Source organism: Apodemus sylvaticus, chromosome 10 (genome assembly GCF_947179515.1).
Source record: "Apodemus sylvaticus chromosome 10, mApoSyl1.1, whole genome shotgun sequence".
Classification (NCBI taxonomy): Eukaryota; Metazoa; Chordata; class Mammalia; order Rodentia; family Muridae; genus Apodemus; species Apodemus sylvaticus.
Genome location: NC_067481.1, coordinates 12,915,958 through 12,941,125, shown reverse-complemented (window position 1 = coordinate 12,941,125; position 25,168 = coordinate 12,915,958). Strand labels below are relative to the sequence as shown.

At 42.1% G+C, this 25,168-nt stretch overlaps 1 protein-coding gene across 4 annotated transcripts in view; it reads right to left on the bottom strand.

The window, feature by feature from the left end:
• Window positions 1-22,348, bottom strand: part of LOC127693646 (ABC-type organic anion transporter ABCA8B) — a 72,272-nt gene extending 49,924 nt beyond the window's left edge. For 3 of the 4 annotated variants that reach the window (XM_052194652.1, XM_052194653.1, XM_052194654.1), the window contains exons 1-9: window positions 22,161-22,347; window positions 14,961-15,062; window positions 13,098-13,302; window positions 12,072-12,233; window positions 9,615-9,718; window positions 8,232-8,458; window positions 6,595-6,736; window positions 6,112-6,297; window positions 5,324-5,471 (exon numbers count right to left, since the gene is read on the bottom strand). In XM_052194652.1, the coding sequence (XP_052050612.1) occupies window positions 5,324-5,471; window positions 6,112-6,297; window positions 6,595-6,736; window positions 8,232-8,458; window positions 9,615-9,718; window positions 12,072-12,233; window positions 13,098-13,302; window positions 14,961-15,056 (1,270 nt within the window). In that variant the 5' untranslated portion in view covers window positions 15,057-15,062; window positions 22,161-22,347. Of the gene's footprint in view, window positions 1-5,323; window positions 5,472-6,111; window positions 6,298-6,594; window positions 6,737-8,231; window positions 8,459-9,614; window positions 9,719-12,071; window positions 12,234-13,097; window positions 13,303-14,960; window positions 15,063-22,160 lie in introns of all 4 variants that reach the window. The other variant, XM_052194655.1, reaches the window with a different exon arrangement.
• Between the last annotated feature and the right edge of the window lie 2,820 nt (window positions 22,349-25,168).

Genomic DNA, 25,168 nt, shown 5'->3' with positions numbered 1-25,168 from the left:
AGCAATGGCCGGCTAGATGAGATACTTGGAAAGAAGATGTAAAAAGACGTAAGAAAAATGAAAGGCAGGCTTGTAGTAAAGGACGAGGTTTGCGGGCTGTTTTGAGAAGGTGCTCGTCACAAACATCTTGGTGGAAATTAACCCATTTGAGTGTTATCATTGCTTCTGTCTTCCTGGCTTTGGACATGGTTCTCTAATATTCGGCAACTGAACTGTGCTGTACGGATGGGGGATGTTAGAGCTCAGGCACCCTCCTCGCCTGGGCTGGCTCTCTGCAGATCTGGCCCTTTGATGTTTTCAGTTTGATGTTGTCTGTACCCGTTTCCTGCCCTGACTGCTGTGGGATTTCTGCATTTCACAGGATTAGCTTTTTTGTCTGCTATTCATATTTACTTTCTTTTTTTTTTTTAAAAAAAGTGAACAACATCGTTTCTAGTCTTATATTTAAGGTTTGTAAAAGAATAGTACACAAAAGTCAAAGAATGGGGAGATTTGGGATTAAAGAAAATTCTTTGTTATGTTAATAAAGCAAAGGTGGTATTAAAGCAGGAAAAACTGAACATGTGAATTATGTCTTTATGGCTAGAAAAAATATTGAGAAAAAAAAATAAAACCAGGAGCCCTCTGAAACCATGAGAGTACTTAACATAACTTCTCTAGCATGTACACACACTTTAGTTGTTGGGATTTTGTCTAAGCTCCACCCCACACCTACCTGGCAATAGCCAGGTATGCCCCGCCCCAGAGATCTGACCCACTATAAGAGGGGCTACTTGCTCCTCCTCTCTCTCTTTGCTCTCTGCTCTCCCACACTCTTTTACCTCTCTGCCCCTGGGGAGATGGTCGGCCGTGGTCATGGCCGGCCTCCACTCTCTCTATTCTCTCTCTCTCTTCTCTCTCTCTCTCTCCCACTAACTCCCATCCCCTTCTCTGAATAAATACTATTCTATACCATGTCTGTGTGTGTATGTGTGGTCCCTCAGGGGCAGAGGTGCCCAGGCAAGGGTCCGCCTGGACACCTTCCCCCACGCCGCCTAGCCACACTCACCTAACCTGCTATACTCCCCCCTTTTAAGCCCTTTCATCTTGCTGCCCAAAGTCCTTTCACTTGGTGCGTTTGGCCGGGAACAAGGAACACCATGGGATATTAAGCCTCTTCCACCAATGGGTAAGTCTTACACCCCCACTGGTCAGAGCAATAGTCTCTGCACTTCCCGTGTTTCTCCGCAGAACCACCGCTGTTCTGTCCCTCCTTCCCGGTGGAACTCATTGGCAGCAGCGGCAATGCCCCAGCGCTGTGAGTGCCACTGGGCTCGGCTATCTAATTCACCCCGTGTCTTATTGTTAGGATACAAAACAAGCTAAACCACAGCCTCACAGAGGTCGCGCACATGCGCACACACATCGCTGCTGGATAGCAGCATTTATTCTACAGGTTCCCCTTGTTTTCCTGCGCGCTGGCTTGGAGGCCTGGGGGGCTCATGGCGCGCTGGCCATGGTTGCAGTTGCTCCCGGGGGCCTCACGCAAACCTTCCTGTTCCCTGCTGCCAAGCCCCAGCCTTGGCTGTGGTTGCCAGAGCGCCTCAGCAGCCCACACCAGACCCCCTCCCTCGCCGCCGCCACTGCAGCTCTGCCCCTCCTGCGCCGTTGCTAAGATACAAAACAAGCTACTTCCCAGCCACTGCAGGCTACCTAACTTCTGACTTCCGCTGCTGACAGGAAGTTCTGCCCTGCCCATGCCCGATCACTAACTTTCCCCGCTACGGGGCTTTTTTCGCTGATAGTCTGTACCATCAGAACAGCCACAGGTTCTGGTAGCACAGCTGTTACCCATGGCGAGGTCTCTCCAGGCTCTCAGAATCGGTTGGCTCCATCCCTGCCGAGCGATGCCGCCTCCCCACCGCAGCAAGCCTGCACTCCTTTTCCGTTGCTGCACCCCACCCCCTACCACTATACTGTCCAGCTCTGCTGGCTACAGTGCAGATTTCTAGGGCCTTTACCTGCAAAAGTCTAGCCACAGCCCATGCCCAGCTCCATACTGGCTGCTAGGATGCTCCATCAATTCTACCTGATTCTCTCACAGCTCTACGGCTTCTCCCTACCACCCTGTCTTCCCTCTTCTTCCCTGTGTGGTCTCCTTCCCACCACTCTCAACATCCTCTACTGTTAATACAGCAGGCCATGACTGGTCTTGTAGCCACGCACAGGCAGGAGAAGCAAGGTTCGGGGACCGGGTCCCACAGCCAAGCAGTCCACACTGGCTTCCACAAGTATGTGTGCTACATGTCAGGTTCTTCCCTCTACCAGATTAGAAATTTAAATAAACATTAACCACAATAGTAAATAACCCTTAGCTTTTAAATGAAGTCTGGCCAACCTCTTTTGGAACGAAGGGTTTCCTCTCATGCCTAGTCCACACTCCTGCTTAGGACTTCTAGACCCACCCTCGGGTGTATCCTAATCCAGAAGTGATCCTGAGTTTCCCTTTGGCTTTTACAGCTGTCCTCGAAAATCCTGGTCCAGAAGGGACGCTTCCTCAGGCTTTTCTAGCCCCAGCTCCCAAGGGTCCTCACAACGCTCTGGACTCTTTGGCGTAGCTGCCTTTCAGTTGTTTCTGCACTCTTTAGGACGCTAAGTTTGCAGAACAACTCCCTCCCCTACCCAGTGGGTGCTACTTGTCTTCGACTATATACTTTTAAAATTAACAGTCTGGTAAATGATAAAGAATCTGAACCTCACTTATTCTGTGTTCCCACACCCTTAACTCATTTGCTCCTATAGCCTGCGTGCTCAAGTTGATGTTAACAAGCCTAAATCTGCCTAGACAAACTCATTTTCTGTCACCACAATTTTATCCATTGCTGCCAGCTTTCTTACTCTGATCCTAGCATCTTTACTAACCAAGGCAATATACTTTCCTCTACCTATGCAACCTGTCAAAGCTACTTAAGATTTCCATTCCTAGTCTCTCTTTAACTATTGCTCTCCTATCTTGCGCTCAATCTTGTCAGAAGTTTGTTATTAGATTTAAGACAGACAGAATTCCCAAAGGCCTGACAGCTTCTCCCAGGAGGTCTCAGAAGAAAGATGGACACCGCCACAGGATGCTGCCTGAAAGAGTGCAGTGGACACAACCGGATACCTTGAGTCAAATGACTTAGCTAAACAAAGGTAAGTCATTTCTCATGTCATGGGTATCCATTCCACAGAGAAAAAGCCGTGCATCTTCTGTGCTTGAAAGCCAGACAGACAGCCAAAGCTGCCATGGAGACCAGAGACCACAAAGAACTGCTGGCTACTGGGATCTGTCATTCTTTAATAATATAACTGCTAAGTTATTGTTTATTCCTCAGACTTCTGACCACATTGACGGCTAGACAGTTATCTCCTTACCTAAACTCTGTTTCCATTAAATGCTTCATATTTCCTCTTCTTGCTCTTTCACTGTCCCAACCTTCAATTCTATTCCTTCTGATCTACAAAGGCTCATCTTAAAGACTGTTTATGTGGTTAACTCATGTTGTTATCTCTTTAATAAACTTGTTAGCTACAGAAAACCTACCCAGATCTACTGCTCATGGACCAAGTAGGCTCCATCCAGATAAGTACATCTGTCCAAGTTCCCACTTTACTACCTTTCCAAAGGGTGGGATTCCTCTGGGTTTAAATTGTACATCTTAAAAAAGGAAATTTTTCCTTTCTCCAAAATGTACTTAGTCTTATTCCCTACCTATACTAATGTGTTCCAACATCTTGTTAAGTCCAGGCCCTTGCCATATCCAGGACAGCTCCAGAGAAGCAACCTTCAGATGCTCCAATCTCCTCTCAGCTTCTCCAGATGCAGACAGCTTCTACTGGACCTATTCTCCTGACCTATCCTCAAATGGCTCTACAAATTCTGGACAGCAAAGAAGCAGCCAGTCCTCCTGAGACTGGACAATCACCCTCCATACCCCTTTCTCTAGGTTCCCCAGAGACATGTCGCCCCAATGTCAGCATGAAGCAGCCAGATCTCAACAATGACCCTATTCCTGCTTCGCTGTATTCACTGTCACTTCTTTTATTTTCCTTTTTCTTTTATTAATTAAAAAAACATTGGGGAATGTTGGGGTTTTGTCTAAGCTCCACCCCACACATACCTGGCAATAGCCAGGTATGCCCCGCCCCAGAGATCTGGCCCACTATAAGAGGGGCTACTTGCTCCTCCTCTCCCTCTTTGCTCTCTGCTCTCCCACACTCTCTCACCTCTCTGCCCCTGGGGCTCTTCCTCCCTCCACGTGGTCATGGCAAGCCTCCACTCTCTCTATTCTCTCTCTCTCTCTCTCTCTCTCTCTCTCTCTCTCTACCTCTCTCTCTCTACCACTAACTCCCATCCCCTACTCTGAATAAATACTATTCTATACCATGTCTCTGTGTGTGTGTGGTCCGTCAGGGGCAGAGGTGCCCAGGCAAGGGCCCGCCTGGACACCCTCCCCCACGCTGCCTAGCCAAACTCACCTAGCCCCCTATACTCCCCCCTTTTAAGCCCTTTCATCTTGCTGCCCAAAGTCCTTTCATTACCCTTGAGCTCTACGGAGCCTCACCCTTTTGAGATAGGATCTTAATAAGTTTCAAGTGGTCTTGAGCTCTCTCTGGGATTCAGGTTGCCCTCTGTTCTGAAAATCTGAGATTACAGGCCCAAACCACTAGGCCCTGATGATAATAATATTTTCATGTCATGATACTCTGGGAAGATTGTTAAAACTACAGGTAGCCAATTTCCTTTGCTGAGAAATTGCATCAACATCTTTCTGGCAAGAACTGTCCTTCCTTCCATACATTTCCCTGCGTGGTTCTGATGTCCAGCTAGGATGCAGAATTGCTAAACTAGCTAGTCACACAAAAGTAGCTATAAATACCCATCAACAGCAGACCCACTTAGGAATGAGCTTTCTAAAGCGATTCTTACAAAGGAATAAGACAAGGGCTGAAGTCAGTGGCTTAGTGGTATAGCATTTGCTTAGCATGTGCGAAGCCATGATTTGATTCCCAGCATAACATATTAATAAACAAACAAACAAACTTCAACAAAGAAACAAGCTATGACTTATAGGATATGAAATTCAGGTCAGTGATTCAATATGCAAAATGTAGATTTCAAGTCTGAATGACCAAGGACAAAGAAAATGGAAGAACTGATTTGGCCAATGGTAATGAGTTGGCCCATCTTCTTCATGTTGAAACCAGAGTAGTTCTTGAAATATCAATAATGCACACATTAGGAAATATGGTTGGGAAATACAATTATTGCAATGGTAGTCTATTTTGATCACATGTTACTCACTTGGCAGAACTTTTTCAAAGTACATCATCAAGGCCAGATACAAAAACACATCAAATGCCAGCATGAAATTGGTTGCTATAATCAGATTTGAGCCACTGTCTGGATCAGGGGGTGTGTTAGAATATAAATCATAGTCCACGTGTAAGAGCTGAAAGTTTTAAGAAATGAAGAGAAATTAGATTTATGATAAAAGTTTAAGTTCAAACTGGGTTTAACAGTAAAAAATTAGTCATCGGCTACTTTGCTCTGTGAACATAGAAGAGATGTATATTAGAACTCCCAGACCTCTCATGGTATAGACATATGGGCAGCTATAATAGTAAGTGCCATGATATGAAACTGGAACATTTGGAAAAGGTGAGGAGGCAATCAAAGTTGGCATTTGTGCTCAGACTTAGAATTAAAAAAAATTACTTAGTTACTTTTATTTTGTGTGTATGAGTCTTTTGCCTCCAAGTTTGTGTTTGTGGTGTGTGTGTCTGGTATCCCAGCAGGCAGTTGTGAACCACTATATGTAGGTTTGGTGAACCATACTCTGGTCCTCTCAAAGAGTGCAATTACCCACTGAACCATCCCTCCAGCATCCATGCTTCCTTACTCCCCTGCCCCACATTTTCTAAATGGCTTGTTTGCTGCATCCGATCCCCTCAAAGCTTTAAAAGGTCACTTTTGTTAAATCAGAGAGCATATGCTAGGGCTTTAAGTCTTAGAGCTTTGCATGTGAAAATGATTGCAGGTTAATGAGTTCAAGAGAAGAAAGATACTGTCAATAGGTAACAGGTCCTCACCTGGGTCATTCCTAGTGTGAAGGCAAAGGGGCTAAAAAGACTGAGAGTCCATTCCACAGGTGCAGGGAGGTATCTGTACAGGGCTGTGAAGCCCAGACTTCCCCAGAAGATGGTGAGAAGAAACACAGTCAGGCCAGTGAGGAAAGACTTCCTCACCAAGACACTCATCAGGAAGGTCAAAGCAATCTAGAATGAGAGCAGACCCAGGTAGCTTACATTTATTTAACATAATATGGTAATAATAACAAATAACAATGATGATGGTGATGATGATTATGGCGATGATAGAAGGGATCTAGCATATGAACACACAAAACTATGTCTTGCAAACTGTGTTAACACAGTACACAAAAATGTGCCTGTCTATGGAGTTTTGTGTACAAACAGAAGATAAACCTACCATACTTAAAATAATGACCTCTTTGAAACCATGCTTAATTCTTGGGCTAAGAGGTAGGCAAGGGGAATTTTAAATCAACTCACCAGAGACAATCCGTAAAGGAGGAAGAGGCTAAAGACAACCACGAAGCTGGGCAGAACGAAAAACTGGACAGATTTGACAACAAGTGCCAGAGATAGGGCCATAATGAAGACAACGCCAGCATAGAGCAGGCCCCAGGATAGCCTGGTGTGGGAATAAAATTCTCTTTTAGTCTTTGAAACACGGCAGATAAGGAGGATATATGATCCATTTTAAAATAATTTTAAGATTCATCCATTTGTTCATGCATACTTTCATCTTTTAGTATTCCATTCATTCATTCCTTCATTCATTCACTTATCCATTCTTCAGGTACTGAGTGCTTTAGGATATGCAACGATGAGGTGTAAGCCCTGGGACAACCTTGGGGACAACAAATACTCTTTTTTTAAAAAAAAAAAAGATTTATCTATTATTATATGTAAGAACACTGTAGCTGCCTTTAGACACACCAGAAGAGGGCATCAGAACTCATTCCGGATGGTTGTGAGCCACCATGTGGTTGCTGGGATTTGAACTCAGGACCTTCGGAAGAGCACAGTGCTCTTAACCATTGAGTCATCTCTCCAGCCCCAACAACAAATATTCTTTTTCCCACTAAGCATTCTTCCAAGTTCGACAATTCTATTTCTCTTATCTCAAAATTATCAGCGTGCCTTTTCTCATCAATTTCTTTGTCGTAAATATTCTATGAGATGTATAGCAAAATAAAAATAATTAAAGACCAATATAAGACAGCTGCAAAACCAACAAAACAATTCTCAGACATATGCCAGTTGCTGTGTGTAAGAGAATGTTTAAGAACATGACAAATGTTAAATCATAAGATTCCCACCCCAAGTCTATGCAGAAATTCCATTTTTGTATTTTCTTGTCTTATTGATGGAGAATTTGGCAAATGCAGATGTTAGATATGATTCATGCCCAGAGGTTTGGCTCTGGTGTCCTTAGGCTTCACAACCTTTGTACATTTTCAACCAATATCAGTTCAACAAGGCAGTCAAAATATAATGATCATAATAGTAGAAGGGATCTGACATATAAGTATGCAAAATTTTAGGATCATAGTACAAGCAGGATTTGTTTCAATATAGTTGGCTTGGTATCCATTTTATTTTCTTCTCTATAAGTGCCACCTCCAGCTTATGCCCTTCCTAGATGCTTGTCTATTCCTGAAATGACTCAGTATATAAAGATCGAACTGTCTATGCCACATCCACAATCCCATTCTGCTGACCCATCCTCTCAGACTCGCCCATCCCCTTCGGGAGTCCTGAAAAATCCCTTGACACTTGGTGTCTTCCATCCCATTGACCCTGATCTAGTGGTAATGCCACCTGTGACTGTCTGCAACACCAGTATTTAACTTTCCTGACACTGTTGTCAGAGTGCATAGCCACCCAATAATTTCTGTTTCACAACTACTTAGCAATCCTAAATCCCAGGTTCTTTACTTCAAGCAGAAAAGCACAGAAATGACAGCCAGCATCAGCATGGCAAACATCACACCAAGGTCTATTTATTCCATGCAGAGGGATAAAGCAAAAAGCTAGATAGTTATTGGTTCTAACAAACATAGGCCAAAATGCCCACTTTCTTGGGGTGCCTCATTTAGTTGTTTGCCTTGCATTTGACTCACCAGAATGCTGGATCTCGAAGACCCATCATCATCATCCAGCCCTTCATCCTTTTCCTCTCTCTTGCAACATTGATTGACGCATAATAGATGATTGGGGAGAAGGAAACGATGCAGGTGAAAATGAAGAAATCAGTCCGAATTCCATCTTGACTGACAAAAGGATGGATCTTCATGTATTTCCCCGAAACTGACAGCAGTTCCTCCATCACCGAATGGTTTGTGGTGGTCTGAAAACATAGTGATATCTGTTAATAAAACTTGCAAGATCATGAATGACACGCTCTGTTTTAAACTATCCCTTTCCGGGAATCCCTTACTGGCCTACCACAATCATCTACTAGAGGAAAATTCCATATTCATGTCCTGCCACTGATCTACTTGCATCTTGCTCAGGCACTCTGAGTTTACCCGCAATGATCAGATTTCACCTCCTGTCTGTAACACCCCAGCTAACATTACCACAGAACAGTTTGAAATGCCTTTTCTAAACTTGTACGTTCAATACATCTCTTACCTCAAGTCTCAAGTTGAACTATCATTCTGATCAGAAATTATCCCATGGCATTCTGGGATATGGTGATATGGTTTGAATGAGAATGGATCCTACCCATTTATATGTTTGAATGTTTGGTCCCCAGTTAGTAGGGCTGAAGACACTGATGCTTAGTGGAACAAATTAGATTTTATGGGTTTAATTGCCCCACCCCCAAGGAACAGGGGTAAGACAGCGGCACTGAATTACCCAAGGCAAGGTGAGTATTGTAGTTATCATAATGGGTTGCAAACACAAAGTGATTTTTGTGTTTTGGGAAGGATTAGGAGGTGTGGCCTTGCTGGAGTCAGAGTGGCCTTCTTGGGGGAGGTGAGTCACTGGAATGTGCTTTGGGTTTTCAAAAGCCCATTCAGGTTCAGTCATATGGTCTCTGTGTGCTGCCTCTGTGGATCAGAAAGGAACACTCAAAACTACTGCTCCAGCACCAAGCCTGTATGACCATGGACTGCTGTGATGATTATGGACTAACCCTCTGAAACTGTGAGCAAGCCTCCAAGGAAATGCTTTTTAAACATAAGAGTTGGTTTGGTTATGTTGTCTCTTCATAGCAACAGAACACTAACAGAACAGCCCCTATTGTAGACAGCATCTGCTTTGATGATTTTCTTTCTACACACATGGCTTCCTGATTAGGCTGATACCATGCAAGAGGAACTCTCCCTCTAGTTTCTGCTTTGTTATATAACATACAGCAACTTTAGTAACTTTTTCCTTGAATGAATGGATTGATGAAAGAGGAGGTCTAGCCGTGTGTATTTTCTTCCTCGTATCCTCTATGCCTCTGGTGATTTGTCCTGTGTACCAGCGTGCATTCAACCCGTTGCACTTACTTCGATGATGGCAGCATTGATGGCAGCTTGAAGAGCCACAAATCCTTCCTTCCAGAATATTGATATCAGACAGCCAACATCTTCCTGATTTCCATAACAATGAGCTTTGTGGACAAAAGAAACCAGAAGCATAGACCATAGGTTATTTCCACCCTGAGGAGAGCAAGCAGTGGACTTCACAACAGCCCCCAATTCCAACTGCTCAAAAATCTATGAAAACATAAATTCTGTGTGTGTCAGACAGAGGTCTCCCAGGCAACCATACACCTTGAATTATCCCAGCACTCTTTCTTTTCTTTTTTTTTTTTTTTGGTACTTTTAAATTTTTGAGCTTCTAATTACACCAAATCCCCCTTACCTTCCCTTTCTCCAAGTCCTTTCATGTATTTCTCTCTGCTTTCTGGTGTGTACATATATATCTCAATATATATCACATATATAACTACATGTACTATATTATATATAAAAGCAATCTACTCAGCTTCTATAATATTACTTCAATTGTGTTTTCAGGACTGACCTCTAGGTATCTGAAAATCAATTAATGGCTCTTCCCTATGGAAGACTATTTTTCCTGTCCTTAGTATTCCTTAGTTGCCTGTGTTTCTGTGTCGGGCATAGGCCTCCCAAATTTCCTACATCCACATTAGCACGTCTATCTGTGTCATACTTGGGTAGGTCATGTTGGTAAGATTTCATCAATATTGCTCTTCTGACCTCCCTAGGAGACACAGCCTCATGGAAAACTTCCTACTCCTGACTCTGAGAATCTTCCCACCTCCTTTCACACAATAATCCCATTTAAAGGTTGTTTTTATTTTATTTGTATTATATTTTATTTTATATGTGTGTTGTGTTTGAGTTTGTCTGTTTGCTAACTACATGTTTATTTAATATTATCATGTAGTTAATATTAACTACATGTTTATTAATAAGTAATTCTAGCTCCAAGAGATCCAATGGCCTCTGAGCACCCAAACATAGCACACACACACACACACACACACACACACACACACACACACAAATAGAACACAAAATTGGGAGGTGATCAGGGAGGAGTTATGGGAAGGAATGAGTGTCAGATAATTATGATCAAAATACACTGCATGAAGTTCTCAATTAATAGAAATATTGTATTGGAAAAATCTTTATATATACCATCTCATAAATATATATTTGTCAGCCAGAATAGTCTGTGATGTGTGTATTAATTACTTGTGACTTTGCTTCAATAAAATGCCTGAAAAAATACAATGGAAGGAAAGAGGGAATTATTTTGATTCACATATATCTAAAAGAGCTTTCTCAGGCCAGATGGGCAAGTTAACATAGGATCCCAAACTCCAAAGATGGTGAACTCAATATTATAGTTATTCAAAGGTAAATTTTCTTTCTTCTTTTAATTTAATTTCTTTCTTTCTTTTCTTTTCTTTCTTTCTTTCTTTCTTTCTTTTCTTTCTTTGTTTCTCTCTTTCTTTCTTTCTTTCTCTTTCTTTTCTTTCCTTTTTTCTTTTCTTTCCTTCTTTCTTTCTTTCTTTCTTTCTTTCTTTCTTTCTTTCTTTCTTTCTTTCTTTCTTTGTTTCTCTCTTTCTTTCTTTCTTTCTCTTTCTTTTCTTTCCTTCTTTCTTTTCTTTCCTTCTTTCTTTCTTTCTTTCTTTCTTTCTTTCTTTCTTTCTTTCTTTCTTTCTTTCTTTCTTTCTTTCTTTCTTTCTTTCAGTTCAGACTTTTCCTCCGGAACCCTAGACAACACAAACAACCTTTCATCCTTCCTCTGATAACAGCTGATCTTGTCTGCTGCCTTGTTGACTATGCAGGTATTTTGTCTACTCTCTGGATGTTGCTCTGCCGCCCCCCCCAGCCCCCAGAGTCATGTAGGAATCTCCTCTTTTCCGAAACTCAAGATTTCATTTGTCCTAAGATTGTTTCTAACATCCATGTCTCTCAGTTCCTGTGCCAAGCAAAATTGTATAGATAAATCCAATAATCACATGTTCCCCTTTTACCAAGGAATTTTGAAAACTTCTTGTTCATGTAGCTTTAAACATTTGAACAGACGTTTAGTCTGTGGACATACCACCCAGAATGTGGCCGATCTCATCTAAGAAGTTTTCCTATTTCATTTATACATATTTTACAGCTATATACTACAAACTAAATACTATTAGTATTAAATTGTGCATACGCATATACATTTGTAAATGCATACACATTTTACAGTTATGTTACAAATGACACTATTGTATTAAAATGTATATCTACCTATATGCTTCATATACATCTAAGCATATATACATCTAGTCATATAAAGCAATCATACATGGAATATGCTAACACATGTCAACACAAACAGACATCTTTAGAGGTTGTCTAATTTGACATAATAACATCTATCCTTATGAATGGGTCAACACCATTGAAATAGAGAGTAGTAGGGCTGTGTAGTTGGAGAACTACCTTCATGGTCTCCGAGTTCTCTCCACTTTGGGAATCTCCATCCAGTTTGGAATTTCAGTTGATATGAGAATGTATCAGAAAAAATAACTTTTATTATTTCCTCACGACTTTCTGCTAATTCCTTGACGTGTTCTTCATCCAACAGTCCCAAAACTTTTCTATCTGCAGAGGAGAGAGTGGGTGACACTGTTGTTAGTGAATGATGGAGGGAGGCAATGTTGAGACGTCAAGTCTGTCATAGTTTATGAAAGTTCTTCACGGAAGCAATGTTGAATCAATTACTGACGTTGAATACGTTATTGAGTCTAAAAGTCTGGGGACAATATTTCTAAAGTTATATTGAGGCATGGTCAAAAGAATAATTAATAAAAGTTAATTTTTATATATTTGATTATTGTGCCAACTTGAACAAAATATAGTATTTATGGTACCAGCTAAATTATTTCTACAGCTGTCATTTTAATAGATGTAACGTGGCATAAATCAGACACTGGTTTATGGTGAATAGAAGCAGCAATACATTATTATATTCTTTTAAGAACCCAAATTATACATTTTTACACATGTATGTGTTTTGCCTGCATATACATATGTGTACCATATAAACCCATGGTACCTGCAGAGGTCAGAAGAAGGTGTCAGATGCTTGGAACTGGAGTAATAGACAGTTATGAGCTGCCCTAAGTGTGCTGAGGACACAATACAAGTTCTCCGAAAGAGCAACAAGTGCTCTTAATTGCTCAACCATCTCCCTAGCCACCCTGATAATATGTTTAATAAGCTAAAACAAACAAACAAACAAACAACCCCCCAAAAAAGAATAATGGAAAAGTTCAAAATACACCCAGTGCCTTTATTCGTATCTCTAAAACAATCTTTTCTGTAGATACTATATTCAGTGCTATATATCTTGTTAACACTTAACAGAATAAAACAGATGAGAGTCAAATCCTAACCCTTAGATTACTATAGTTATAATATATATTATATATATTATAGTTACAGTATACTATAGGTATACCATACCTGCCATGAAAGCAGCAGCAGCTACCTTCTCCATTATCTGTTGTGTCATGTTGGTGACAGGCATGTACCCTACCATGAACTTGGATTGTCTAAAAGAATCGACTCGCCCCAGATCCTTGGTGGGCACTGAAGAAAAGTCAGTAGCTTCATGACCATGAGGATACAAATACAAGAAGAGCAGAAGGAGCAGCGAGATCATCCCCTCCTACGCAGCCCAAGAACAGGGAGAAAAGTCACAATTCCAGATTAGTTATCCATAACCAACAGAGAGAAAAATCATGATTCTGAGGTATTCATCCACAACCATTTGGTCATCAAATTTTCCTCTGGGGAGCCAGGAAAGGGGAAATCATTTGAAATATAAATAAAAAATATATCGAATTAATAAAAAACTCCAATGTGTCTCAAAGGCAAACCACTTGAAATAGATTTTGTGTGGCACAAAATCATCAGTAATACCAGTCAGTTATTGGTAGGAACATGAATGCCTCGGGCCACTTAGTGCTTGTGCTGAGGCAGGTCCTCATGAGGAAGTAGAAAATGTAACCAGCTGTCATTTACAGTATTCTCACCTAGTGCTACCTTGGCAACCAGTTCGAGCCATCTTTGATTTGTTGAAAATCTGGGTATTGAAGTGGCAGCATGCCACAGCTAGAATATAATGATTACACACTGTCCTGGCTGGTTTTGTGTCAACTTGACATGAGCTGGAGTTATCACAGAGAAAGGAGCCTCCTTTGAGGAAATGCCTCCACGAGACCCAGCTATAAGGTATTTTCTCAATTAGTGATCAAAGGTGGGAGGGCCCCTTGTAGGTGGTGCCATCTTTGGGCTGGGTGTCTTGGGTTTTATAAGAAAGCAAGCTGAGCAAGCCAGGGGAAGCAAGCCAGTAAGGAACATTCCTCCATGGTCTCTCTGCACCAGCTCCTGCTTCCTGACCTGTTTGAGTTCCAGTCCTGACTTCCTTTAGTGATGAACAGCTATGTGGAAATGTCAGCTGAAAAAACCCTTTCCTCCCTAGATCTCTTGCTTCTTGGTCATGATGTTTGTGCAGGAATAGAAACCATGACTAAGATACACACCAAGACTTTTTTAAAGGGTACTCAGCAGAATGGTGGTCATCTGAGGGGTGCCACATTGCTTTGGTAGCTATTCACAAATTCCCAATAAATTATTTTGTTTCCCCAGTGCATAAAGTTAGACATATTTTCAGAATATTTTTTTTGGCACTGAGTATATGTCCAACCCTTTCTGATATTTCTGAAGTAAAAATTTTAAACAAGAAAGAAATCCAAGGGCTGAAGAGATGGCTCAGAGGTTCAGAACACTGGCTGCTCTTCTAGAGGACCCGGATTCAATTCCCAGCACCCACATGGCAGCTCACAATTGTCTGGAACTCCTGTTCCAGAGGATCCAACACCCTAACACAAACATATATGCAGTCAAGACACTAACGTACATAAAATAAAGATAAATAAATTATTAAAAAAAGAGAGAAATTCAAATGAGAAAATGGCAAATATCCCTTTTGCTGGGTTGTTTGATTTCCCAGTTTTAGACTAACAACAATCCTAACTCTTGTGTCTATGGGTGGTAACGCTAGTGAGATGTGTGACCAGTGGCTTTAAAAGATGTTTGTTGAATTCTGAATTTCTGGCCGGGGTTATTGCTTTTTAAACCAATTGAATGAAGTTTCTTTAAGCATACTCATGGCCTTAAAAGCAGTCCCTGCTGTCTGAGGGAGGTTTACTCTTTTATTTGTTTTTTTGGTGTGTGGGGTGATATAGGAGAAAAGCACATGCAATTCTCAGGCAAAATACATTTATATTGTCAGCAGTCAGTGGCAGAGACACTAAACCATACCATCAAGGTCTCTCTTTTCAGTCTCCATTTTTTAAGAAGGTTCTTCTGTAATAAAGCACAAGTTTGTTGGTGCACACTTATCTCTCTCTTGATCATGTTGCCCTGTTTAATGAGAAAAAGGGCAGAGAAAGCAGAATAAATCAAGTGGTCATGAGGAATATAGCCAATGGGGGAAGAGTAACCTGATGAGGCCACTGATCTAAATGAATGCTAATTACTTCCCCAAATCCTGAATCTGCCCACTGTTTATCTGTGGCACTCCCAGCCACCAGTTCATGCCTCTCAGCTCTGAGTTTATCCTTCATAGCTTTCTCTACAAAGATGGAACTGGCCTTTTGACGTTTAATTTTAATACTAGCTGGACTGATGTCAAGATTTGTCAGCAGAGGACGTTTTCTTCATCTGTTTTCTATTGTTACATTAAAATAATGAGGCTATGTGCTTCACAAAGGAAAGATGTTTATTTGGGTCAATTTTCATCTTGGCAAGGTCTTCTAGGCTGTATCACGGTACAGTACAGGGACAGGAAGGGAGAGCTAACATATGTCACAAGATGAGCATCAATTTCTTCTAAGAGTGGTACCCATACTTACCATTTCCTCTAGGGTTCCAACACTCTTAGCATCCCCACACACCAGCCAAGTGTCTAGAATGTGAACTCTTGGAGAGTTTGGGAGACAAATGGAATCTAAGCTCTAGCAGAACTGGAGGAGCATTTTAGAGAGAAGAGGCCATCCTTGGCTCATGGTGGTTTGTTGGTCAGGCTTATCCAGGAAACACACTTTCTTACTGCTCAGATGAAATGGTTCTCTGCAGTGTAAAGTACATGGAGGCTGCATTTTCTCTAACCTTGACTTTAGCCATGCTTTCTCTCTCTCTTTTCCATTCTCTATCTCTCTCTGTCTCTGTCTCTGTGTGTGTGTGTGTGCCCCAGTGTAGGGGGATGCTAGGGCAGTGAGGTGGAGAGTAGGTGGGGGGTTGGGGGAGGCATCCTCATTGAAGCAGGGGGAGGGGGAATGTGATAGGGGGTTTAGGAGGGGAAACTGGGAAGAGGGATAACAATTGAAATGTTAATCAATAAAATCACCAATAAAAAATATCCCAACAGAGTGAGGAGGGACTCCAGGGGCCCAACCCCTTGCTTAGGAACTAATGGCAGTTTAGAGCTGCTGAGGGAGGAAAAGTTGCTGTTCTTTGTGTGTGTGGGGGGGCGGGCAGGTAGGGATTGGCAAGTTGTCCCTGGCCTGGTGCAAGACTCCACACAAATATGCATATGGGTAGCACTGGTTTTATTCAGTGGTTCAGAAAAAAAAAGACATAAAGTTGAAAGGCAGATATGTTGGGAAAGGAGTGGGAATGGCATAGGAAGAGCATATAAATAAAACTATTTAAGAGACTTTAAAAGAATGATTAAGAAGGAAGGAAGGGAAGAAGGAAGAGAGATAGGGAGGGGAGGAATGGAGGGAGAAAGGGAGGGGGAAGGAAGGGAAGAAGGAAAGACAAACTAATTCCAATGACCCTAAATTCCAAACTATTGGATCAAGGAGAGTTAAGATTTTACACTGCTAAGTTTTCTTCTATGTAGATTTACTCTCTAGTTACTAGTTTATTTCTCTAGTAATATTATATACTTTTTTTGATTCTCTACAGAAGACATTGGATATTGTGTGCTTCTTGCTTGCAGTTAGTATTATGTATCACATGCATTAATAATTGTCGATTTACAGAAATTCTGATTGTATATACACTCACACATGTGCACATATATAACACATACATATATATCTTGTCTCTTAAAGTATGAATGAATTCTATAATTACTGTGGTATTTTAAAGACAAGGCCCCCTAATGACAGAGAAGTCGTCTTAAAAATCCCCCTTTAGCTGTTTATAGAATAACTTGACCTGTGTGTAGGGAAGAACTGTTACTCAAATTGAAGGCTTGCAGTGCTAGCAGGTACCCTTACTGAGACAAGAAAAGAATATTTGTTAAATCCTAACCTGACCTTGGGTTAAAACTGAGGTCAGCCTACCCTTCAGGCATCTACAGTACTGAAGGAACTTTTGCTAACCTGCTTTGCGCAGCTTCTGCCATTACAAGGCTTTCTGCTTCCTGATCAAACAGGGGGGACACCGCAGTGGCACAACTGGGCCCTATTCTTATTAAAAGAGTAAGAATACTTGCTTCCATCCTTGCTAACAGCCATGGCAGGTATATCAAGGGGATGTGCCAAACTTGTGGTTTTTACCTTTGGCCAGTTCTTCTTCAATAGTATGATGTCACCCATGTGGACATAATTGCTTTTACCTAGTTGATTTTTTTTTCCTCCGTCTAGAGTTCTATGACTATTATTGAATTGAAAAGCTAAATTTTAAAACAACTGGAACACTTTACCAATGAAAATTCAAAATACAGAAGGTGTGGTGGTGGTGGTGATGGTGGTAGTGGTGATGGCGGTGGTATGGTAGTGTGTGGTGTGTGTGTGTGTGATGGGTATATATGGTGTGTGTGGTATGTTTGGTGTGTGTGTGGTGTATGTGTGGTGTATGTATGTGTGTGTGTGCATGTGTACATGTGTGGTGTGGTGTGTGTGTGTGTGTGTATGAAACTTAAAGTTGCAGATAGTGTGAGGATAATCAAGACTTCAAGGGCAGCCTCTTCATAGTGAGTTAAAGCCAGCCTGGGAGCATGATGTCTCAAATGAACAAACAAAATACACACACACACACACACACACAACAGAGAGAGAGAGAGAGAGAGAGAGAGAGAGAGAGAGAGAGAGAGACAGACGAGACAAAGACAGGACAGGGACAGAAAATTAATATAGTTCTGAATACAATATTTAAATACCTTAGAGCTAAACAATCACAGTTTAAGGTCCGACGTCTTGTAGCAAATACACTGTTAGACTTTCAAACTGAACTTTATTCAAATTTAATCAAGTTTTGGATGAAACTCACATATGTATTTTATTACTCTTGTTGTTTTCTCACATGATTACAGTTTTTTCTCCCTCTGCTCCTCCCAGCTCCTCCCCGCCTCCCCTTCCATCCAGATCCACTCCCTTTCTGTCTCTCAGTAGAAAAGAGCAGGCTTCTAAGGGAGACTCAGAGATCCTACAGAGCCTGAGTTCCTACTAAAATTATAGAAAAGATTTCATTTATCCTGCTATGGAATTATTCGTGATTTGTGCCATAGAATATGGGAGCTACAGACGGATGAATCATTTCTGAGACCAATTAAAACAAAACAGGTTAAAATGTTATTCATAAATTCACATGAACACTCAGGGAGATAAAATGCTGTCTTCTCACTATGAAAAACAAACAAACAAATGAATGAACAAACAAACAGTGCAATGAAACATCAAACAACAACAACAACAACCCCCAAACAAACAAACAAACAAACAAACCACTGGCTCATTCAACTCACTCTGTCTTTGTATTCACCAGGCCAGGTCTGTGTGGCTCAACAAAAACTTCAAATTCATAAAGAACTCATCCTGGCCTCTTCTCTTGGGTAAGAACAGCTCAGCTAAAACATCATCTCAATTTAAGAGATACATGAACATTTCACCACTAGGCATGGCATTATAGGTCAAGTCTTTATTAGGATATGGAATGCTCATTGTTTTCCTGCTTTCCTGAAGTCTTGATTCATAATTGGATTGCATCTTATTTTTGCATCTTAGCAAATGCTTTATCATATCCTGATATTTATATTTAATAGAACCTGCTACTGTCAATAGATTAGTCAGTAGACTAATTTTTTTAACTCTTGCTTGTGTCTAAAAAGCCTTCCTCATTCCTCATAGGTCAGGTTTTAAGTTCTTTTGTCTTTTGAGACGGGCTCTCTTTGTAAAACCTTGGCTGTCCTGGAACTCACTATGTAGAACAGGTTGTCCTCAAACTCACGGAGATCCATCTGCCTCTGCCTTCTGAGTATCACTTGACAGAACATGTAGAAACCATACCCAGAGGATAGGCACAGCCCCCAGTTGATGTTGTGGCCAACCAGAATCTCAAAATTTTTAATCCAGAATTGTTCCTGTCTAAAGGAAATACAGGGACAAAATATGGAGCAGAGAGGGAAGGAAAGGCCATCCGGAGACTGCCCCCACCTAGGGATCCATCCCATCTGCAGACACCAAACCCAGATCCTATTGCTGATGCCAGGAAGTGCTTGCTGACAGAATCCTGGTATAGCTGTTCCCTGAGAGATTCTAAGGGCACCTGCCCAATACAGATGCAGATGCTTACAGCCAACCACCACACTAAGCAAGGGACCTCAAGGAAAGAGTTAGGGGAAGGACTGAAGGAGCTGAAGGGGATTGCAACCCTATAGGAAGAACAACAATATCAACTAACCAGACCACCCAGAGCTCCTAGGGAATAAACCACCAACCAAAGAGTATACAGTGCTTACCTTTAAACATTTGCTGACATTTTAAATGTTTGATTCATAAAATACTGACAGCTGTCTGCTGTTTAAAACCTAATTAATAGATAATATTTTTAAAATTAACCAAATTGTGTATGAACCTTTCCTTTGGACAATCTCTCACTATGTTTTATTCTTATGTTTAATTTTATTTACCTCTATTCTAATTCTACTTTTAATATTGTTATCAAGTTTTACTAAATGGATAAAGATTTCTTTCTTTCCTCAATTTCATGTCTTGTTCAAAGCATATTATAAAGGTAGTCTTTATAATCCTTATATCTTTAATGGTTTCTCTTAATTTTCCCAAAGAACTGTAATTTATTTTATAAAAATTTAACAGCTTTTATTATGATTTATTTTTTACAAATACTATCTACATATAGGAGCTCTCTGATAGATTCTAACTGATCCAGTTATTATATAGAAATGTGACTCTACTTTTAATCCGAAGTAAGCACAAATAGATTTATGTCTATCAATAATAACACATTAGCTTTCCAGGGAAGAGAGGTTTTTGTGGTGAGGTCTTATATCTGGGAGGCAGAGGTAGAAACTCCACCTGTAGAAGCTTCGGACTGGCTTCATCTGGGTGGAGAGTTCATGATCCTTTGTCTTGTGAGTGAGCAGATGCACAGGAAAGCATCTCAGAGGCTTTCCCCAGAACTGGCTGAAGAGAGCAGCATTATACTGCCATAGAGATTGCTCAGCTGAGCACAACAGGTTTTCCCACAGGAGTACAGCAAACCACAGCTTTAGGTAACTCAACACTGAGTGAAGGACCATCTATGGGAGCGAGCAAGGGTATGTATGCTTGTGCGTAAATATCAGTAGGTGATTTGATAAGGGAATTTACATGTATATTTAATTAAGCGGTAGTGTAAAATCTCCTGCAGAAGATGTTGTAGTGCATAATAACACCTCCTGCTCCAGCTTCAACAATCAATACTGTGCAACATGCTCTGGTGAGCCTCTTCTGAAAACTATGGGATGTAAATGCTCTCCCAAGGCTTTCTTCCTGAGGGTGGAAACAGGATACCTAAACTGAATTAAGGAAGGGAAGATTCCCCAGAGTCTGAGGCTGAGCAGATTTCTGGGAAGCTTGCCAGAGGTGTGAATAGCCCATGGCTTCTGACCACAAAGTTAGTAGCTCCACTGTAGATATTACAAATTTAGGTTCTAAGTCCTGAGAACTGAAGCAGTTGGTAGGGATGAGGGCCACATGGTGATTCACAGTGACAAGGAGTGGGCAGGTCCTTACTGAAGCCCTCCTCAGGTTCACAGAGAGCTCGCACACTGGTGGATTTTCTAGAGTCACAGCTCAGGTGGTAAGTCCTGGCCAGTCTAATGGGAGACCGAATGGCTGAAGCAGGCTCAGAGATTGTTGCCACAACCCCTGCATGGGGCTGTTAGAGGAGTTGGGAGGGAAGGCCGACAGACCAAGGAAAGAAATGAGACAACCCTTGGAAAGAGAGAAGGAAGGAAAGGGCGCCACCAAGAGCAGACAGAGCTGCATCAGGTTGTAGTGCCCAGTGTATGGGAGCTAAGGAGCCTCCCAGAGTGTTCTCAGAGGGGACTGTGTAGGCTGTAGGTGTAGCGGGAGTTGTCTAAGTAGAGATCTCAGTACACAATCAGGCACAGCCCCACAGGCAACTGTCATCTGTCTGCAATGTCTTCGATTTTATTTATAAATTAAAATTACCTCCTTGTCTGTTCACTCCTGGTGTGTGTTCTGTGGTTTGTAGCAAGACTGAAGACTTGAACCCTCCTTATCCATGGAGTACATAATATCCAAGATGTTTAAGTGTGTAAGTGTGTGCGTGTGTGTGCGTGTGTGCGTGTGTGTGTGTGCGTGTGTGTGTGTGTGTGTGTGTGTGTGCGCGCGCGCGCTGCTAGGGAGAGAAGGAGGAATAGGGAAGGGGAGGGAGAGAGGGAGGGAGAGGGAAAGGGAGAGAGCAAGGGAGAGGAGGAGGGAGAGGGGGAGGGAAGAAGAGGAGAGGGGGGAGGGGAGGAAAGAAGAGGAGGAGGGGAGGGAGAGGAGGAGGGGAGAAGAGGAGGAGGAGAGAGAGGGGGAGGGAGAGGGGAGGATGGGGGGGAGGGGAGGTGGGGGGGAGCAGAAGGGGAGGTAGGGGGAGGGCGAGGGAGATAGAGGAGAGAGACTAAGTTTTTCTCCTCCCTGTTGCTCTGGGAACCAGACACCTCTGTCCTTCTGGATGAGCATTTAAAGTTAGACTGTGAGCAGAAGGGAGAACCTACAATAAACATTTCCCATTCTGATTTCACCCATGGTGACAGAAGCCTCAGAGATCCTAGGACAGACACAACACAAGTGTTCTGTGAACCCTCTTGGGAAGCAGTGTCAGAAAAGTTGTTAACCCTGGACTGGCAAATCACAACATGAAAGCAAGTAACTCCAGAGGCAGCTCAAGCTTTCCAGTCAGTCCTGAAGTATCAGCTCCTGACAGTCAGTCTGTAGGCCAGTCTCAGCTCATTCCTACACTAATTCTACAGCTAGGCAGAGCATCATGAATGCGTATTTTAAAGACGTATATTTTAATTCAATACCCTACTCTATTTAATATTATGCACCAGACACCAAAACATTTCAGAATAATAGCCCATTGATTTTTAAAAGCAACTTTGGCACAGATGGTTAGCATTCAGCTCATAAAAGGGTTTAGATTTTATGATAACAACAACAATAATCCCGATGCCCAAACAAACTGGATAAGGAAGACAAAATCGCAGAAACTTACTTTTGGGAAATGTGAAGCAATGACTCCTGAAGGAGCGAGGATTCCCGAAGCACCATTTATTCACTGCCTCTGTTTAGAAAGAAGTGAGTCACCTTCCCCCTCCCCCTGCTCTCAAGCACCTTTCTAGAGTTTAACTGTTTGCTGTCCGTGAGCCAGACTGCTGAAAGCTGCTCCCAGTGGGAGTTTAGGATCTCGGGTCTGGCTTGGTCTTGCAAAACCCCGCGGTCACGTGACCGTGCAAGGCTGCCAGTCTTTTACCGCTGCGCAGCCAGCCCCCGCAGGGCAGTGCCAGTTATATTTCATCACCTGGCAATGTCGCTGTATAACGGAAGCAATTCAATATTCCCAAGCTTGCAGTATGCCTACGCTTTTCTGTTTGATGTTCACTGGTGATGAGACCTGAGAGCTGATAGTAACATTTAATGCTTTGCTTTTAAACTGGAAGGTGGTAAATCAGAGAACTGGGTCATGGGAGGAAAGCTTTCTCTCCACCCTTAGCCCTGGGCTTCTGACTTCTTCACTCAGGATTTTCATTCCTATTTCTCAGTTTTGCTTTCATTTAGTTCCCTGGTGATTTTTTTTTTTCCAATTTCCACTGAGCTTCAGTCTTGACTATTGATTATGGAATACATTTTAGCGTCTTAATTCTAGATACTGGAGATGGTTATCTCGTATGTCCCTTCTGCTCCTGGATGAAAGAGATAAATATCAAGGGTCTTCATCAAGTGCTGTCCATATTGCTGTTATTTTTGTAGGTTGATTGCCATTTACTTAATATACATTAATCATATGTTATGAATGCACTATTTATTATATATTATTTTTATTATACATTACTGTGTAGGATGCTATTATTTTTCTGACCGGTATAACTGTAACATTATTTATCTTGGGGGTATCCAACAGCTATTTAATTGAACACTAGACCTTCTCAATCAGATGGAATTTGTGTTTGATATTCAAAACCTAGTCAACTCTCTGTGGAGGGTTGACCAGGAGGTATCCAGACCCAACCCATGATAAACATCCATAATATAAGTTCAGGGAACATCCTGGAAGAAGAGATGTAAATCACAGGACTAGGCTGTTGTCTGCTGGAACCTAACTTCTGGACAGGATTGCTACTCCTATGAGGTTGCAACAATATATCTGCTCAAAGAAGACTTACATAATGACAACACCAGTTGACATGACAACAGGGAGGGGGGAAATTTCCCAAGGGTCCACTCCTAGATAAAAAGATATAGGCAACCAATGGCAGGTGAGGAACAGAGAACCAGTTCTCTCCTGAAATCAGTCTCCTTGTAGTTTATCCAATTCTAAGTGATCAGCCCTAAAGACAGGTACATATGAGCAATAGTAAAGGGCTTTAAGTGTGTGTGTGCAATAGTAATTAAGAGGTCATGAATATGAGAGGGAATTGAGTGGACACACAGGAAAAAATTAGAGGGGAAATTGTGTAAATGTAGTAAACATTTGAAATTCTCACACAATTGAAAAATAAATTCACTATATTGTCTTTTGTTTTTCGAGATAGGGTTTTTCTATGTATCACTGTGATTTTTCTTTTAAAAAGTTGTATTTATTTTATCTTATGTGTTTGGATGTTTCGGTTGTAAGAGTGTGTGCATGTGTATACAGCACGTGCATACCTTGTGTCCTTGGGGTTAAGAATTGAGAGTCAAATCCCTTGAAACCGGGGTTACAGATTGCAAGTTACCATATGGGAACTGAATCTGAGTCCTCTGCAAGAGCCAACAGTGATCTTGACCCCTGAGCCACCTCTCCAGTCCCCAACCCACCTTATTTTTTTTTAGTCAATGAACTTAAGATTTTATTGGTTATTTTATTCATTTACATTTCAAATGTTGTCCTTCTTCTGGTTTCCCCTCACAAACCCCCATCCCATCCCCCCTTTGCCTCTAAGAGTGTGCCCTCCCACTCATCCACCCACGCACTCCTGCCTTACACTCTAGCATCCCCTATGCTGGAACATCAAGCCTCCACAGGATGAAGGACCTCCTTTCCCACTGATGCCAGATAACGCAATCCTCTGCTACATATGTAGCTGGCGCTATAGATCAATTGTTGTATACGCTTTGATTGGTGGTTTAGTCCCTGGGGACTCTAAGGGTTTCAGTTAGTCGATATTGTTGTTCTTCCTGTAGGGTTGCAATCCCCTTCAACTCCTTCAGTCCTTCCCTTAACTCTTCCATTGGGGTCCCCATGCTCGGTCTGATAGTTAGTTGTGAGTATCTGCATCTGTATTGCTTAGGTGCTAGTAGACCCCCTCAAGGGACAGCTATACCAGGCTCCTGTTAGCAAACACTTCTTGGCATCAGCAATAATGTGGGTGGGTTGGTGTCTGCAGATGGGATAGATCCCAAGGTGGGGCAGTCTCTGGATGGCCTTTCCTCGAGTCTCTGCTCCATGTTTTGTCCCAGTGTTTCCTTTAGATGGGAACAATTATGTGTTACAATTTTTGAGATGGGTGGGTGCTTCTATCCCTCAACTCTGGGCTGTGCCTGTCTACTGGAGGTGGAGGGAGAGATCTGGGAGGTAGAGTCAGGCATGGTGGCACACGCCTGTAATCCCAGCACTTGGGAGGCAGAGGCAGGTGGATTTCTGAGTTCGAGGCCAGCCTGGTCTACAGAGTGAGTTCCAGGACAGCCAGGACTACACAGAGAAATCCTGTCTTGAAAAACCAGAGAAAGAGAGAGAGAGAGAGAGAGAGAGAGAGAGAGAGAGAGAGAGAGAGAGAGAGAGAGAGAGAGATCTGGGAGGGATAGAAGAGGGGAAGGAAAAAAGGGGGTCAGTATCAGGTATAGGAAGAGACAGGAGGTAAGTCCAGTCCAGAGGGTCAGGAAAATGAATAGAAATATGTAGCACTGGGGGTGGGGTGGGAAATAGAGTGGGGGTGTACTAGAAAGACCCAGATGCTAGGTAAGTGAGAGGTTCCCAGGACCCAGTGGGGATGACATTAACCAAAATACCCAACAAAGGGGAGC